This window comes from Acanthopagrus latus, chromosome 20 (genome assembly GCF_904848185.1).
Source record: "Acanthopagrus latus isolate v.2019 chromosome 20, fAcaLat1.1, whole genome shotgun sequence".
Taxonomy (NCBI): Eukaryota; Metazoa; Chordata; class Actinopteri; order Spariformes; family Sparidae; genus Acanthopagrus; species Acanthopagrus latus.
This window is the reverse complement of record NC_051058.1, coordinates 2,078,577-2,093,693: the sequence shown is the minus strand read 5'-3', so window position 1 is coordinate 2,093,693 and position 15,117 is coordinate 2,078,577. Positions and strand designations below refer to the sequence as shown.

The 15,117-nt window shown below is 44.8% G+C and overlaps 1 protein-coding gene across 1 annotated transcript; it reads right to left on the bottom strand.

Moving 5' to 3' along the window:
- Positions 1-203: 203 nt before the first annotated feature.
- hs3st3l (heparan sulfate (glucosamine) 3-O-sulfotransferase 3-like) lies at positions 204-14,915 on the bottom strand. Its single transcript, XM_037081627.1, has 3 exons — positions 14,287-14,915; positions 2,905-3,134; positions 204-1,593 (listed from the first exon to the last, which is right to left on the bottom strand). The coding sequence occupies exons 1-3, from the start codon at positions 14,769-14,771 to the stop codon at positions 1,205-1,207; spliced, it is 1,104 nt and encodes a 367-aa protein (XP_036937522.1). The 5' UTR covers positions 14,772-14,915; the 3' UTR covers positions 204-1,204.
- Positions 14,916-15,117: the final 202 nt, after the last annotated feature.

Sequence of the window (15,117 nt, the reverse complement as noted above, 5' to 3'; positions counted from 1 at the left end):
TGTCCTCTCTCCGCTTCACCAACAGAGAGTAACAGTAGTTCACGTTACCTACAAATGTAGTCCGCTTATGTAAACCAAGCACAACAAAGAAGTTCCACAGAGCCCCTTTATTATAATGTTACCAAGACTGGGGAGAGAGATTGGCACAAAAATCCATTGCAAGTCCTTTTCTTAAAAATCGTTTTATTTTTGATGCTTCCAAACTAGTGCAAATACATGCAAACTGAAAAGAGACAACCCTGTCAGCACGCCCTCTCACAGTAACACAATGAAACCCCGACCAGCGATAGGTCGACCTCCGCTCACGGATGTGACCTGGTCTTGTTTTGGTTGTCCTTCAGTGGTCCTTTTACTTCTCTCAGGGTATAGCAGGGTGCTTCTGCAGTCGGATGCTAACCTAAGCCGAGCACATAAATGTGCCAATAGGCAGAGAGGCGAGTGATGCGCACCAATTCCCCTACACCCATTTATCCACATTCATTATTCAGGAATACAAAACCACTCAGTCAAATCTGAGCTCATATAAAGATTCTCTCGCTCATGCCTCTGCTGCTCGCCACATAAAAGATTCATCCCCCCCCCCCCCTTTTCAGGAACGATGCTTGGAGGACAATACGCAATACGAATGCATTGATCGGTTTGAAATTCGTAACTGGTGAGACTTTAGAACAAACAGGTAGAAAGAGAAAGTCATGGAAATTGGGGAATGTGAAGGAAGATGTGTCTGTTCATCGTGCCACTACAGCCTACCAACTAGAGCATCGGGATTACACTGCCGACAAGAGACACTAAAAGCTACACTGCGTATTTCACCATTCAACTTTTTACAGCAGTAACCTATAGCAACCACAGCCACAGGACAGACTGTGCACACGAATGCTTCAATTAACCACCATGCGTAGGAGGAAGTATCCTACCAAACGAGAAAGGTGCACGGGGGACTCCCTTGTTTCGGACCTCAAAAGCACCTTTTATTGAACATCTACGACAGATAAAATGACTGCGTCCTGTCTTTCAAACTCTAGAACAAGACGACTGATTGATAGAGGCGGATGTATTGACGCTGGGCTCTCATCATTAGGTGACATGTCCGTCCGCTGGTCAGAAGCAGCTCTGTTCTCTGAATCTTCTGCGGTCCGACTCTTTGCATCTGTTTCAGTCAGATGGAAAATTCGCACAAAGCAGCGTGACGCTAATCACGGGGTCACTGCCATCCAAAGTCCTGGCCCACCATCTGATAGAAGCGCTGGTTATGTGGCTTATAGAAATCCCTCAGTCTTTGCATCACCTCCGGGTCAATGAAGGCGTGCATCCTCCCTTTGGTCTTCCCCAGGCAGTGAGGTTTACTGCTGCCCTCCGGCTTCTTCAGGCAGGGGAAGCCTTTCGTTTTGTTGAAGTAGAAGTGCTTGTCCGTGACGATCCTCTGGAGACCCAGGAAGTCCTGGACTTTGCCCAGCTCTCCGGCCGGGTCGGATATGAGCCTCTCCCCGCTGACCAGATGGATCTGAGTCCTGGGGAACCAGGCCAGCCATCGCTCTAGGTGCTGGGCATACAGGCCGATCCACAGTGGGCTCCACAGAGAGTCAATCTGACCTGGAGACAAGACAGAGATATCTTTATTCAAACTCACCAGACCTACTGGCACCAAATATCTCATCCAACCTTGACATTTGATACTTTACCCTTTAGCTAGGGGCCTTGTCCAAGGGCTTCCTAAGTCAAAAGACTTTTTTTTTATATTCCAGGAATATATGAACTAATTTTAGACTGTAAACAGGAAGGATAATGTTAGAGAGTCAGATTGTTGTGAGTGTGGGGGACAACATAAGTCGTCTTTGTCTATATTCGTTTACATTTAGGCGAAGTGGTATGCAGACTTTTTTTGTGACATGTTCAGACTGCAGACTGACAGTGGATTACTTTAGTTCTCAGGCAGGTTTTGCAGTTACAATGATGTGAGAGATAAGAGGACGTTAAGATTGGCCTGTCATCCATATAAAGGACACATATGTAAAGACAGAGTTCGACAGATCGCATCAGAAGAAAAAGCATCTTCAAACATAGTAAAAAAGTTAACAGTGATAGGAAAATGTTGAGAAAACTGTTAAATAAAGATCTCAGAAAGTCAGTCTGTATGTCAAACCGTGTTTATCATTTCAACGTGCTAACACTGTTAGCTTTGCAGCTACAGTGGAGATTCTAGATTAACAAAGGGTGTCATTTTTTCTGCAGACTTGGATTACAGCAGACAAGCTGTATGGAGCCATTTCATGTTTTGTTTTTTGTTTTTTTGTTTTTTTTTTCGTTTTAGAACAAGTCTCAAGCTCATTTGGTTGTTTAGGAGAATACCAAACTTCACCCGACAGTCCATCAGCATGGAGGGAGGAGATGATGACTGGGCTTTACTTTTTGGGTGAATTATTTCTGTGAAGGCTTTCAACCAACTGTACACTTTTTTTTCATCAAATAACACCAATAAAGCTGCATCTTCATTGTCCTTACTAATTCTCCTTATACTTTCTCTGATGTCCCAGCAGCAGAATTACTTTCCTTTGTTTTGCCATATGAAAACAATTTCCTATTTAAATATTCATACATTAAAACTACATAAGATATTGTTAATTTCAAATATCTGTTTTAATCTAAACTGATACTAAAGATATCAAGGATTTCACACTAATAGAACTGATTGTGTGGAGCTGATTCTTCTATCCAAAACACCTCCGTTCCCTTTGTCGCGCTTGAGGCTTCACCTGTGATCATGAAACTTAGTCTCACGCTGCCTGTAGATATGTGTTTGGGATTTACTGTTTGATGGTGAGTTACAGTATATGTCTTAATCTGCCTTCACTTGCTGGTACACAGTAAAGAAAAATAAAAGATCATACTGATAAAGAATCGTACCTGTGGTGCGGTTCTTGAAGGCGAGGCTCTCGAAGGGAGGGATGTCGGGGGTCTTGGAGATGATCTGTGTGTAGTCAGATATGGCTCTGGTCACGGGGTCACGGACGACCACGATCAGCTTCACGTCCTGCGACATAGCATGGACTCGTGCTGGTGTTTCCACAGTAACAAAGTAACGAGGCGTCTTCTCCATGACGATCTGTCCGTCCAGGGCTTTGGGCATCATACTTCTGGAAGTGCAGGAAAAATGTACTGTTAAGACAAATTACTGGCAAAACTGTCATGTGTCTCCATTTGGTTTTCATCAGACTGCACCGCAGTTACTTCAGGCTGCCATGCACCGATCTCACAGATTGTTTCATTAGTGTTTCACTGGTGCACTGCACCATCAAATGGAAATATTCTCAATAGACTGTGTTTTATTTTATTTTATATTATCTGCATAATTCAATGAAATGTATGGAATACTGAAGGGGAAGAAAAAAAATCAATATTCCGGCACACCAGAACGGATCGACTCCATTTAATTAGCAGTTCCATTAAAAAGCTTCGTCAGATTCCCTTTTGGAGATGGGATATTGCATCTGTATAGCATTGCAATACAGTATTCATAAACTAAACTTAAAGGAATAGTAACACTTTCGGAAATACTACTGCATATTACGTTGCATTCTTACTCAGAGTAAGATGAGAATATGGAGGGATTAGCTTAGTTTAGCATGGAGACTGGAACAAGGGCAAAACAGCTACATCACTGAGGTCATTGGTGAAGTTCAGAAGTGTAATCAGGCAGATATTAACTGTGGACAGAACCCGGTTAGCTGTTTACACCTGCTTACAGTCTTTATGCTAGGCTAGGCTAACTGTTCCCTGAATCTGGTCCATATGTAGGCAGATATGAGAGTGATATTGACCTGAGTGTGTTTCAAACATTGTCAAACCACTGCTTTAACACTTTGCAAGGTGCGGACCAGCACATCAGGAGCAGTTTGAGGTTCAGTATCCTGCCCAAGGACACTTTGACATGCAGACCCGTGGAATCAAACCAGCAACCTTCTGATAACAAGACACTGGCTCTACCCCTGAGCCACAGCCGCCCACAGCCTTTCACTGAGGTTATCGATGCCTTTGCAGTGTGTTCAGCATTCAGAAAGACACACACACACTCACACACAAACACATTAGTCATTCTCACAAACGTACTGTTACAGGCTGAGCAGTGACAGAGTGTATACACAGTAGATCTCCAGTGATCCAGACACGCAGGCCGCTGACAGCCGTGCTCCAGAAACACAGGAGTCTGGCTCTGCTCACCTCCACCTCCAGCAGAAGCACAGCAGATGGGACTCATTTAGAGATAAATGACTCCAGAGGGCCCACAGGACCGGCTGGGGACTCAGGGACATCTGCCAACACACCTGCCACACACCTGACCGTCTGACCAAACACACACGGCCTCAGCAGCATGGTCACACACAGCCCTGAATCAGCATCTCAGCTTGTTTAAAGTACAAAGATGGACAGCAGTGTTTTTATCTCCTTTACTCTCCTTTAAGTCATTTATACCTGAGATTTTCTGACCACTATCAAATGCATGAGGTACACGTTCAGATTTTCAGATTCCATTTCCCTTTCTGTTCCAGGAATCTGTTAGTTTGCATTCATTTCTGCACAGTCAAAACAACTAGATTTTAAATATGTTTGACGGTGAATATCATGGGGGAATTATCTGTTGTCAATTTTATAATATAACTCTGCAATAATGCATTTATTGCAGAGTTGCAATAAAAAACTGCAGATGTTGCATTTTGACTAAATTCATATTCTGTGAAAACGGCAATGGATTTCACAATATCTCCAAGTTTCTAAAGCGCTACTGCTCAGCCATCAGTCGCCATCTATTTAGTTCAGGTATGACTGGAGGTCAATTGTTGTCTTAAAAAGCCTCAAAATATGTATAAAAACGTATACAAAACCAACCGAGGACTGTTTCTTGTCTGATCCGAAGCTTTTTTTAAATATAAGATTAAAAAAAAAAAAAATCATATTCAACAATGACATCGCAAAAATGATTCAACTCTTAACCTGTTCTCACATTTTTATGTACGTAACAAGTCATTAGAACCAAGACCTTGATCTTTCCTCAGCCTAACCAAGTAGTTTTTTTTGCCTAAACCTAACCAAAGTGCACAACGTATGTCAGTCAAACCGAATATTGAATCAAACATATTATTACTAACTTTGACGCGGAGCCCTTCAGGTGCAGAACTGACACTAAAGTATAGGTAGAGGTCGTGGTTTGACGTAAGAAAGTGTCAGCTCTTCACGAGATGGCATCAGCTCACCAAAACATTAAAGCTGCGTCAGTTCTTCTTTTTATTTTTGATTGTTGTTTTTGGGCACTTTACACATCACAGAGTAACACTAGCATTCATTAGGAAGTTTCGATTGCTGTCACCGGATGAATGTGGGTCAAATATCATCCAACTTTTGTCTCTGGTCAGTACAAACATTAGTAGGGGTTTATCAGAGCCTTTTCAAAGAAAGAGAGATGGAGCAGAAACACTAAAGTTGTCGCCTGATAACCAAAACAATAAGCTGAAAGACACCGAAGCGCTGAGGGGACTGCTGAGTCAGTGATGATTCTCTGTGTGAGCATCACTTTGAGAGATGACCTTCACATTAGGCATTGTCAGCTAACCTGTTGCTAATATTACATTATCCGTTAAAGCCACTTTCAGTTGTTCATTGTTGCTATCACCGTTTTAGATGAGTGCAATGTGTTCATCATTTGATCTTTTCAATGTCTTTTCTGGGTCTTATTGAGAAGAGAGAAAGAACTGCAGTGGCCGCGTCATTTGCGTCCTGTTTGATAGATGTATCAAAAAACAAACAGAGTCAATAAAAAATGTTCCCCATGAGTTATGAATGAGACGTTAATAAGAGACGGACAACAGAAAGAGACAATACATGAGACACAGTGAGAGTGAGGACAGGACGCTCTGACTGTCCTCTGATCTCTGCTCAGGTTTCAGAGGAACCTGCAACATGACCTCCTGTCAATACATCCACCTACCCACCTTACCACCCCCCACCCCCACACACACACACACACACACACGCACATGCACAGTGATTTCATTTGATCTGATCGGTGTGAGGCAGCGCTTACCACCACTTAGCCTGAAGACTTCCCTTTTAACTCCAATACCCCGAGCTGGAGGTGCCACACTGTCTGTTACACACACACACACACACACACACACACACACAGACACACTGCAAACGCACAAATATACACCCATTATTCACTCATTACTAAAGCATTCTCCATCATGCTTCTGGCCTCCCACTGGATCCACACACGCACGCACCCACCCACGCACACACACACACACACACACACACACACACACACACACACACACACACACACACACACACACACACACACACACACACACACACACACACATACACACACACACATAAAAGAAAAAGACACATTCTGAAAATTACAAAACTACACACAAACATTCTGCAGACAAAAAGGGTGGGTGTGGTGGATTTTCCCTTCAAAGATTGTCTGTGTGTGTGTGTGTGTGTGTGTGTGTAAGAGAGGGACAGAGAGAGACAGAGAGAACATTTGCTGGAGTGTTTTAAATGAGAGGGGTGTGACTGATGAGGGAATGATGGGATGGATACAAACGTGCCTCCATTAGCAATCTGTCTGTGAATGGCCTCAGAGCCAAGAGCCCCACACACACACCATTACCTGAGCACAATGAGCTAATCACTGCCCTCCAGAACACCATGAGGACAAAACACAGCTATTATAAATATGCTCCTGCCATAAGATCTGCACACACTCACTAATCAACAGACAGAATAGCCAATAACTAAATATGCCCTCATGCTACTTTTGTCATGAGGAAGGATGAAATGACAGATATTCAGTCATTTGTGACACTGGATGTAACTGAATCCTACACAAGTGACTGTGACTGTGAGTTTTGGTGCTGAGGATGTACTCAATCACCAAACCTTCAGTGTTGCACTGGGCAGGTTAATATATTTCATAGTGGTTTTCTGTTGGTGTTACATACATGTATATTTTAGTTCACAAAAGTCATTTCTGCCTGCTGCTAGCTGACTTTGTGTCCTCCATTATGACTCACAAGACTGTTCTACGAACAAACCTTGATCTGATCTGATCTGATCTGATCTGATCTGATCTGATCTGATCTGTGACTGTGATTGATCCGGAAGGCCTAGAGTGATGTAGCCAAGTAGATAACTACTCTGATTGGACAAGGACTTCACATGGCTCTTCCTTAAGTGGCACGCTGTAGATAATGTTTCATGAGTTACAGCTAGCAACATGGTCAATGAGGAGCTTGTGCAAAAAATAACTATCGTTAATGCAAGGTTGTGTTTTAATGGTGCAGTTGAAGAAACTGAGTCTGAGTGAGCCACGTGAGTCTGGTCACAGTCTGTAGAGCAGAATGATGATCATGGATCATCACTGTGATTAAATAGATTTGTGAAATTATTTCTTAGACTGCTCACCTGCCTCTATATGTAAACAAACATCATTTTCCTCCCATGCAACTTATCACAACATGATTAACACAGATGGGAAGCCAGTGAGGGAGCGTCTCCTCGTTACCCCGCTAGTGACTCCTGCTGGCTGGCCTGCATGCTTGCACGCTGCTGGAGTGGAAAGTGGACCGGGGGTTGTCACAGCCCGTCCCCCGGCAGGTGAACAGAAGCAGCTGGTGACACAATGTGTTCCAGAGGAAATCCCAGCAACAAAACAAGGTGGCTCAATTAATTGGCAGTTTAAAGCCCTGTTTTACCAACATCCTTACATTGCTCATTTGCTATTGAGAGTGAGATCAAACATCCAGTATGGTGAGCGCGGGGATTATCCAGCAGCTTATAATAAGCCTCTGTTTGCCTTTGAGGAACCTGACTTTTGTCGTCCATTTCCCAATATTTCAGGAACCCTCCCTGGTGAATTAACCCGGGCCAGCCAAGGCCACTGGCTATTGATCCTGTGGGGGCTTAGTTTAAGTATGCGTAGGAGGGTGTGGATGGAGTACAACTGGGAACAGTAGGGATTTGTGTATTAAGATGAGTGTGGTATGATGGGGTGTATGAAGCGGGAAGGTGCTGGTGTGAATGTGGAGGGGACGGGCTGAGAATGGTAATGCAGCACGGGGCCTCAGCTGGGACCAAGAGTGGCAGGTGGAGACTGGGGGAGCCAGGACCCTCTGGAGCCCCATCAGTAGCATGCTGTGTCATGTGGTGTGTGTGTGTGTGTGTGTGTGTGTGTGTGTGTGTGTGTGTGTGTGTGTGTGTGTGTGTGTGTGTGTGTGCGAAACAAATGTGAAGCAATTGCAATGAGTGTCACACAGCACAGGAAATATGCAGCAAAGGATTGTGGGATATGAGGGAGAGCTGGATCAAAGATGTCAAAATCTGGTTTGTTTATATTTGATGTTTGATCCAAGGTGGAGACAACAACCAATCAGAAAGCAGAGTACTGACTGTGTTTATTACACACACTCAACTGCTTATTTATGCATCAGATATCTGGGTGCGTCTGTGTTCGTCCTTATGAATGCATGAAAGTGTGTTTTGTGTGTATTATTGGGGGATTGCTCATCCATTTCCTCTGTATGGGGGACCATTAGGGCTCGGTCCATTGTGGCTGTGCCCTGTCCACTTCCAGGAGACATCCATCATAGAGAGGCCCCAGACCCCCCCCCCACCCCCACTTCCCAATCCCCAGAGGAAGGCCTTAATGAGAGCCAGATCGCCTCACCCGTCTGGGCCTTATGGTGATCACAGCCAGTACAGTACAGGGACTGGACCGACCACACCTGAACCCCGGTTACACACACACACACACACACACACACACAAAAACCCAGTGTGGCATCCAAACTTGAATCTCACCACGCGTTAACATTTGATTCCCCTGCTGCAGATCAATACATCTGATTCATCTGTGCCCGCTGCCGATTCCCGCCCACTCAATCCTGCTGGACATCAAATGTTTTGGCAGCCATTCTTCTGTCATTTGCATGGCAATTATATCCCATTGTACAAACACAAAAACACAAGTAGAACCATGTGCTGTGTCACGGCAGGACAAAGCCACCAATGTATGGGTATGAATATAAAAGCCTCCCTTAATGAGGTCAATATGAATTGCAAATTAATCTGTGCCATCAGAGCAGCTGATTCTGAAAGGACGGAGGGATTCTGTCCCTGCCTCCGAGGCATGGTGCCTCCCAAATTAATTCAAACTGAGGTCTCACACATAGGATTTATAAGACAGTTTGGAATTACAGGATAAAGTAACGTTTTAACAATCTCCCAAATATCCAAAAATATATACATATTGCCCAATTTGCCCAGTTGCCACTCATGATACTTCAGCCAAACATTCGCCTACACCTGCACCAGTGTTCTCAATACAGCCCCGTGATAAAAGCGACATCTGTAAAAATGGGCAGGACTCCTCGACCTGCAACCTCTCTATTCTTCTTATACATCTTTGCACTTCTCTTTGTATTGAAGAGGAGTCAAACTGAAGATCCTCAGGGAATTTAAATAGTTTGGACAGTACAACAAACAGAGGAAGAGAAACATTATGGATGGTTTCATTACCTCCACCATTGAGCGTATGTTTTCACACATGTCCATTTGGTGTTGGTTGGTTGGTTAGTCAGCAGGATTAATCAAACACTACTGAACAGATTTCCATGAAGCTTGGATGGAGGATTGGTCTCAGACCAGAACAGACCACATTAACTTTTGGTGTGGATCCAGATAAAGACACAGATCCTGGGATTTTCTCCCACTTTCTTTGACATTGCAAGATACAGTGTTTTCAACTTATTCATGAATTCCTCAAGGAAATACGCATGGATCCTGATCCAGAAAAACAGGCATATTAAGGCAGCTGGTATCTATGAATGAGTACAATGTGATGTCGATCCAAAGCAAATCTGGATCTAGTTGATTTAAATATGTACTGTTTGATCCTAGATTAAGATTGATTAAATTAAAGTGGGCTGTTAGGCCTTGGCAGAGGAATATGATTTTTTAGCTTCTACAAAACAACAACAAAAAAAACATGCTAAAGCATAAATGTAGCTAGCTACAAAGGTTAGCATCTCCAGCTAAACTTGGTTACCACTATAGTTAGCATTAGCATTAGCTAGCAAATGTAAGGCCTATGTTCTACATTACTACATTATATTGTCAGTTTTCAGGAAAAAAAAAAAAAATGTACTGGACCGAAACATCGAGCTAGCAGCTCTGTCCTGGTCCACATTTGTCTTTTTGGAAGTTGACACTCATGCAGGAACAGCCAAACATCATTAGATGACATCGTGTTGGCTAAAATCATTGCTTATTCCTCACTCAGCAGTTAGCTTTTGCTCTGTTCTCTTGGCATATTTTCATGTAGCCCACGCATTTTCAACAAACTTACACACATTACATTGCATTAGCATAATGTCAAACCAGCTAGTTATAGTCGATTAAATCTGCTCGCTGGATGCAGTCTTCATTTCAACCAGCAAAGTTGGCGGTTGGCAGCTCGAAATGCGAGGCTGTTTTGTCTTATCTCTTTGTGAAAATCAAAAATAGATTTTTAAAAATTACAGAAAGCATTGTTCATCCTATTAATTGAATTATATCCTCTGAAATGATGACAAATGAGGATTTGTCCAAAGAAAATTGACAGTCGTCCACCAAAGAACACAACGGTGCTCCGTTCCCTATGCTGTTTTTAAATATGACTTCTTGGAAATGAACACGAGCAGCAAACATTGACAATGTAACCTATCAGGTTAAAGCTGTGCCAGTAACTCAGAGTCAATAATACATCGATGAATGTCGCTGTAAAGAGCAAGAACAAAATAAGACCTGAAGAAGTCAGCCTGACACACAAACACACACACACCAGCCCATCTCTGGTGACAGTCCCCGGGGCTGAGGCAAAGGTCAGCGGGGATGTGTGATGTTGCGGTGACACTGACTTCACCCTTTAACCTCCAGCTCACCCGAGCCTTATCTCTTCACCTTCTGTGTTACCCCCCTGTTCTCACCGTCCACCTGTCATGCCATCTTTCAGCAGCAAACCATCACGAGTGAGATGCGAATTTCCAGCCGAGCAGTTTTAATGGATTCCTCCAGCTCCAGAGAGAGGAAAGGCTGTGTGTAACATGACCCCTGTGTGCGTATGGGGGGGGGGGGTTATGCCAATGTAGGATAAAGCTTCCTGCTAATTGTAACAGAAGCCGAGCTGACCAACGCTAACCGCTCTAATGCTGGAGTCAACCCAAGGTCAGAGCGAAGAGATAGAGCTATCGATCCCAGACAACACAGTGAGGAGGAAACTTCCAGGCCATCTCGGGGCTCATCGCAGCCTTGCTTCAGATCCAATCTCCGCTCGCAGCACCATTAGTGGATCTTTGTCAGGGGCCCTGATCTCAATTGCCCTGGCGAGAGTAAATGTTATTTTACTCTGAGAGAGACGAGGAGTGATTCTGAGGAAGATACGCCATATCTCCTCCTCTTTGGCTGTCCTTGATGGGGTTTGAGAGAAAAGGCATCTACACAGAGGAGTGATGTTACTGCTGCAGCTGACCCTCCGTCTGCTGTGTGGCATCAAAGTGTCGGCAGGTTGCTTTCAGTCACCTTACTAGCTAGTCTACTGTTACTGAAAAAATGGATGAAGAAGCACAGCCGGACACGGCAGCACAGCTCCTCTCTATATATACTGTAAATATGTATAATATTCTTTAATTCACATCAGCGCAGCAAAACTCTGTACACCCGACTTTCCTTACTTGAGATAACAGCTGATCAATCACTCTACTGCAGCGCATGTTACCTCAAGTTGGTTCCCTCCTGAAACAATGGCAGGTAGGAACTAAAACAACTCTTAGTCAAAGGAGACATGAAATAACAACGTAAAGGCTACATGGATGAATAAATACATAAAATAATTGTTAAAGTGCTATGAAAAAATGTGATTGTTATGTGTAACAATAAAACTTAAAGGAAAAGTTCTCCCAAAATGTTGTGTACAGTAACAAAGGTTACACTAATGTAATCAGAGGAAAACGTGTTTTTTGTATAAATAACTTCCTGTGCAGTGTTTCCGATGAGACACACTCAGTGTGGTCTATAAGAAGACAGTGTAGCTGCAGTGGTCCGTCACAAGTAAACGTGCTAGCAGATTAGCTCACTAGCATCAGGCCAGCTCAACCAATGACATAATATACGTAGACACTTCATGGCGTGCTGGAACGTAATCCCGCGTCGCCGCCATCTTGGTTGGGTCTCCTCACTGTAGGCTAGCACCAGAATCCGAATCAACGAAGAGTGAGCAACTATGTGCAGTTTATGCTTGCAATCACCAGCAGAGTATTGTTACCAGATCGCAGGGGATTACCTTTTACAAGTAAATTTTTTTTTTTTTTAATAATTTTTCTGACAGCGCCCTGTATCATAACTAAATCTCTGCCGTTTGTAACCGTGTGAAAATCCAGTAAAAATTCGGGAGGTTATGATTATTGTAGTTGTGGATACACCTTCCTCAGTAGAAATAAATGCAGGGGGGTCACATTGGAGACCCATCCAAGATGGTGGCCGCACTGATACTGATAAGCTCCAATAGGCAACGTCAGTCTATGAGGCGTCTACGTATATTATGTCTATGAGCTCAACTAGCAGGTTGTAGCGTTATGACAGATGAGCCTCCCATTACAGTTTCCAGGGGCGGGATCATCCTCAGTGGACCAGGAGTTTTCCCTCCACATGTGCTTCAGTAAGTTCTGGCTGATGTCATCATGATCACAGCAGTTACATAACAGAAAGAATAGACCCAACTACAAAAATAACACCCAAGTAAATAAGGCAGAATTATCCTCAAAGACAGAACAGTGTGTGTGTGTGTGTGTGGGTGTGTGCGTGTGTGTGTGTGTGTGTGTGTTTGTGTGTTTGTTATGAAGTGGTGTGAACACATCATTAACTCCCAACGAGTGACCTGCAGTCAGAGGTCAACTGGCAAAGCTGACACTGATGTCAAGTGTCTCGACATGCAGCGAGCCCCATCTGGTCCGAGGGGAGGACGTGACAATCTGGTGTCACATTCACATCACCTGGTGCGACACACACTCACACACATGCTGGCAGAACACAGAAGCTGCAGGAGCTTTTCCAGAACCTCCCGATTTTACAAATTCTCTGCCTCTGTGTACATCAGATTATAGGGTACTTCTGTCTGTCTGTCTGTCTGTCTAGTCACATTAACCTAAAAACAGAAATTCATCCCCTCACTTTATCTCATAGGTTGCATTTTTGCTGACACGCCACAGAGGCTCCCAGAGCTGAGCCACTGACACTATTGAGCCCCAGTAATATACTGTAAGCTGTTAGCAGGCCGCCCTGTAGGCCAGATTTGGATGCATTTTTAATCTGCCCCAGTTTGGAGCAGTGTGTGGGTCTATAGGTGCATTCACTCACAGAGAAAGCTAAATGAGGGCCAGACATCTGATACATCTTTCCTCAAGCACTGTGACTGACTTGAATCCGGTTCCCCTGGATCTCACTGGTGTGTGTGTGTGTGTGTGTGTGTGTGTGTGTGTGTGTGTGTGTGTGTGTGTGTGTGTGTGTGTGTGTGTGTGTGTGTGTGTGTGCTCTGAGCACATCCAAGTTTTCGGGGAACAGGCTGAGAACAAAGCCACATGACAACAGTAACATCTGGCTCAGGCTCCAGAGATGATTACTCTGCTGCTCTGTGACAACTCATCCTGCAAGGCCTCCCTCTCTCCCTACTGTACACACACACACACACACACACACACACACACACACACACACACACACACACACACACACACACACACACACGCACAAAACACACACAGACGCAGCGAGCACCGCGGGCACACGCATGCACACATGCACAGATTGGCATAGCCAGATGGCAGAGTCTCTTTGACTGTCACCTAACCCTCCGCGGAATAACTGTGGTTGTGTCTGGGTATGCAAAAAATAAATAAATAAAAATAAAACACAAAGAGATTGATTTGTTGTGTTGTCCTGCACTCTGACGCACACTTCAAAATCTTAACTGCACAAACACACAAGTCAAAGTCATTTATTCTCATTTGTTCTCATTGAGTTTTAGTCGGGCGTTGTTTTGCACCTAAGACAAACTTCCGGCGAGAAAAAAAGTGTCTCCTTTTACATAAGGCAGGAGGAATAATCATACAGATGATCAGATTTGGCCATTCGTTGGGACATTAAGTGACTTTGCTGAGATAGAATCTCTGCGCAATGTGTGCGTACCTGTACCAGTCCAGTCCTCGTGCGTAATGCCGGTCGAAGAAGTGCGGCTCCGACCCCAGGGCGCGGATGTCCGGGTGGAGCCGCAGAAACTCCAGCAGAGCCCTGGTGCCTCCCTTTTTAACCCCTATGATGAGAGCCTGGGGCAATCTTCGCGTGGCGGTCCATTCTTTCCCCGAGCTGTTCGCCTCCAGCCCGGGATGAGGGCTGGACGCGCCCTCGCCAGCCGGGGCGGTCACCTCCCTGGTTCCGTTTCTGTCGTACGGCCATCCTGACCCTGCTACGAGGAACTCGCGCGAGGGCGCCTTGATCTCAAAGTTTTCCGTCAGCTCCGACTCGCAGCATCCGGTGAGGAGGTAGACCAGGGAGAAGCAGAGGATGCTCAGAGAGGTGGCGATGGTGAGCCGGTGGAAGAGCCGCCGCAGGTCCGCGCTCTGGTGGTGGTGGTGGTGGTAGTGGTGGTGGTGATGGTGGTGAGAAGCGGCCATCCCTCAGAGGTCCATGTGGGATGGGGTGCCATTCTACCACAAGTTCAGCTCACATCCCTTCATACTCTGACGCCCGGCGGTACACTCTTGGAGAGTCTCTCTCAGCGCGCTCCGCTGCCCTCCTCCTCCTTCATGCTGCGCGTCCGGAGCGCATAGGGACCTCTCTCTCTCTCTCTCTCTCTCTCTCTCTCTCTCTCTCTCTCTCTCTCTCTCTCTCTCTCTCTCTCTCCCGAATCCAGCAATCAGGGGAACTAGTTTTTTTTGCGTGACATCCAGAGTGTGAACCCACTTACTCACCCTCCCTAATGACGAGAGAGAATAAAGCTGTAATATCCGAGCCGAGCTT